The following is a 1,537-nucleotide window of genomic DNA, read 5'->3' as shown; positions in this document are numbered from 1 at the left end:
GTTTCTAATTCATCCATCGTTTGTCACTTGGGGCGTCGTATTTACACGGCGACTTAATGCGGCCACTTCGTGGAAGCGCACGAAGATGCGGTTGACACTACTGTCTTTGCGCACACAACTGCCTACTAGACTATGCTGCACCCGGTTAGCACGTCCTAACAAGCCATAGCATATCCTAGCACATGCGGGCGAGGGCCCGCACCTTCTTCTTGTACTCGTTTAAATTATTCTTTATTTGAACCTGAGGGAGGGGTATCATTATCACATGGAATGGCCGTACAATGTTGCAATAAATGGAAGAAGTAAAAAAGGATCATGCAGTTATACACGCACGCACACACGCAAATCATTGTTAGGCATACCGCCGCGTCCACATTGGCAGGAGATTCCAGGTTGGGCTCGTTGAGCATGGAAATGACGCTGACCAAAATGCCTTCAACAGACCAGATGGGTCTCCAGCGTTCCTCCGACTTCTCCTGCTCGTTGTAAATGTCCACACCTGCGAGAGGGGGGGGGTGAAAAGCAAAAAAATGGGCAAGCATAAAAATGGCGAAGCAATAAAAACACGACACAACGCACACGTAGCTGTGGCCACGTGGCGCAGTTTCCCCTTTTTATTTTATGCTGTCCCTTCTGCATGTACCTGGTGGGTGTAATATGCTTATGCAGACTCTCCCATCCGGGAAAACTGCAACGACAAAAGGGGAGGAAAAAAAAGGGGGGCGTTCGCCACGATAACGATGTGGCACTAAAATGGACACGTATTAAATGCAGCACATTAAATGCAGCACATTGTAGCACATTAATTGGACGCGCTTGAATTGGTCATGCTCAAATGAAAAAGCGAAATGAAGGAAAAGAGTAGAAAACCATTTGGGTGCCACATGTCCTGGGTGAACTTCATTTGGGGGGGGTGGTTTGGGAAATCCGTGGGAAAGGAAAGGGTGGCATTGTATATACCCCCTGTCAGGAAAAAAAAAAAAAAAAAAAAAAAGTTATCATACATATGAGGAAAGATTGCCTAGGCGGGGGAAACCACCTCTCATGGTACACACATCCGTATGCACCTCTTTCTCCACTTGCAAGATTTAAAAAAAAAAAAAAAAAAAAAAAAAGGTTCCTAAAACAGGCTAGGAAATGGTCTCCCAGGTTAACCTTCATATAGGGTATTTTTTGGCCCTTCAAAACAGACGTTCCACTCGAAGAAGTTTGCGTCGTCAACCAGCCCGACGGAAAAACCGGCGTTGTGGTCGCGAGACAGTTCTGTAACGAGGGTGGGTGGTGCATGTGTGTGTGTATGGGTAATGGAGCAAAGGTGTACACAATGATGTGTGCAATGGTGTTCACTCCGGGGGTGGCCAACTATTGTCAACCGGAGACCCACTCGACGACAATCACAACCGGCGCGCAGACGTTATCATGTAGAATACCTAAAAATTGCTTCTTCAAAAGTTCTCTAGCTACGTTGGTCATCTTTTTTTTTTTTTTAAACTCTTAATTAGTATGTACTAATTCGTTTATGTGATCATAAGAAAAA

General features: G+C 45.4%; 1 protein-coding gene across 1 annotated transcript; it reads right to left on the bottom strand.

Annotated features, from left to right (window-relative positions):
• Positions 1 to 175: 175 nt before the first annotated feature.
• AK88_01672 (uncharacterized protein) lies at positions 176 to 1,473 on the bottom strand (the record flags this gene model as incomplete). Its single annotated transcript, XM_012479307.1, has 6 exons — positions 176 to 241; positions 363 to 499; positions 644 to 688; positions 871 to 963; positions 1,156 to 1,263; positions 1,374 to 1,473. The coding sequence occupies 6 exons, from the start codon at positions 1,471 to 1,473 to the stop codon at positions 176 to 178; spliced, it is 549 nt and encodes a 182-aa protein (XP_012334730.1).
• Positions 1,474 to 1,537: the final 64 nt, after the last annotated feature.

This window comes from Plasmodium fragile, assembly GCF_000956335.1.
Source record: "Plasmodium fragile strain nilgiri unplaced genomic scaffold supercont1.15, whole genome shotgun sequence".
NCBI lineage: Eukaryota > Apicomplexa > Aconoidasida > Haemosporida > Plasmodiidae > Plasmodium > Plasmodium fragile.
Note: the sequence above shows the minus strand (reverse complement) of the source record. Positions and strands in the feature narration are given on the sequence as shown.